This window comes from Limulus polyphemus, unplaced genomic scaffold (assembly GCF_000517525.1).
Source record: "Limulus polyphemus unplaced genomic scaffold, Limulus_polyphemus-2.1.2 Scaffold538, whole genome shotgun sequence".
NCBI classification, from domain to species: Eukaryota; Metazoa; Arthropoda; class Merostomata; order Xiphosura; family Limulidae; genus Limulus; species Limulus polyphemus.
Window position 1 is genome coordinate 501,566 of NW_013666148.1, and position 1,036 is coordinate 502,601.

At 33.1% G+C, this 1,036-nt stretch overlaps 1 protein-coding gene across 1 annotated transcript in view; it reads left to right on the top strand.

The window, feature by feature from the left end:
* LOC106458959 overlaps positions 1 to 1,036 on the top strand; it is a 48,038-nt gene that overhangs the window by 12,585 nt on the left and 34,417 nt on the right. Inside the window, exon 4 of the mRNA XM_013918528.2 lies at positions 797 to 929. Coding sequence (XP_013773982.2) covers positions 797 to 929 — 133 coding nt within the window. The remainder of the gene's footprint in view (positions 1 to 796; positions 930 to 1,036) is intronic.

Here is a 1,036-nt window from a genome sequence, read left to right on the forward strand (position 1 = left end):
TATGAAACATTTATCTTACTCCTTGCTTGGTGTAAAGTGTTACTATAGTACTGCTTCAATTATTTTCTGCTAGTCTAGCATTCATCAGTTTACAAATATTCCATATTGAAATTCAGGAAATGGCTTTTCCAAAAAAATTACTATTTATTTAATTGGTCAAATATTAAGTAATAAATCTGAAATATTAGTAATATTTCTTGCAAATCTTTTAACACATTGTAACAGTCATGTTGGAAAGGTATATGGTTGAGAATGTAATTCTGCTGATTCAATTGGAAGAACACTAATCTCGGGGAAATATGTGTAAGCCAAAGGTCTTTGGTTCAAACTGTCATGCTCCCAGTGGCACAGCGGTATGTCTGCTGACTTACAACGCTAGAATCCAGGTTTCGATACCCGTTTTGGGCAGAGCACAGATAGCCCTTGTGTAGCTTTGTGTAGCTGTCTTCCCTCTTGTCTACCAGTTCAAAGCTAGGGATAGCTAACACTGATAGCCCTTGTCTAGCTTTGGGCAAATATCTGAAGCAAACAAATAAACAACCTGTACAATATAGTTTTTGGGTGCACTTATTTTCTTATATATTGTGATACTAGAAGTTTGAGCATGTCTGAATAGTATCTTCAGAGTCATGGAATGATGAATATTCTTACAGACTTTATATATCATTAAACTTCACAATTATGAAATGCTTGTATTGGCTAATAATGTGTTAAAAGTTACTTTGAGTGCATTTAAAAACTAACATCAGGTGCCAGGTTATTCATAGTTTTCTTACTGTGTAATAAATATTTTCAGGTATTTTTACCCAATCAATCACTTGGAGGGAGTGCATATAGAGTTAGAAAGAATTGTGAAATCTTGTATGAATCTTGAGTCAGTTGATGATTTTTGGAAGTTAATTGCAAGATATCGTGCTTTCCCAAAACAGGTAAGAATCAGTCTTATTACTTCTACGTAATTGATGTTGTCAGATTCGAAAAAATAAATATATATATAAGTTATTCTTTTTGCCAGTTGTCGAAATAAATGGCTTTT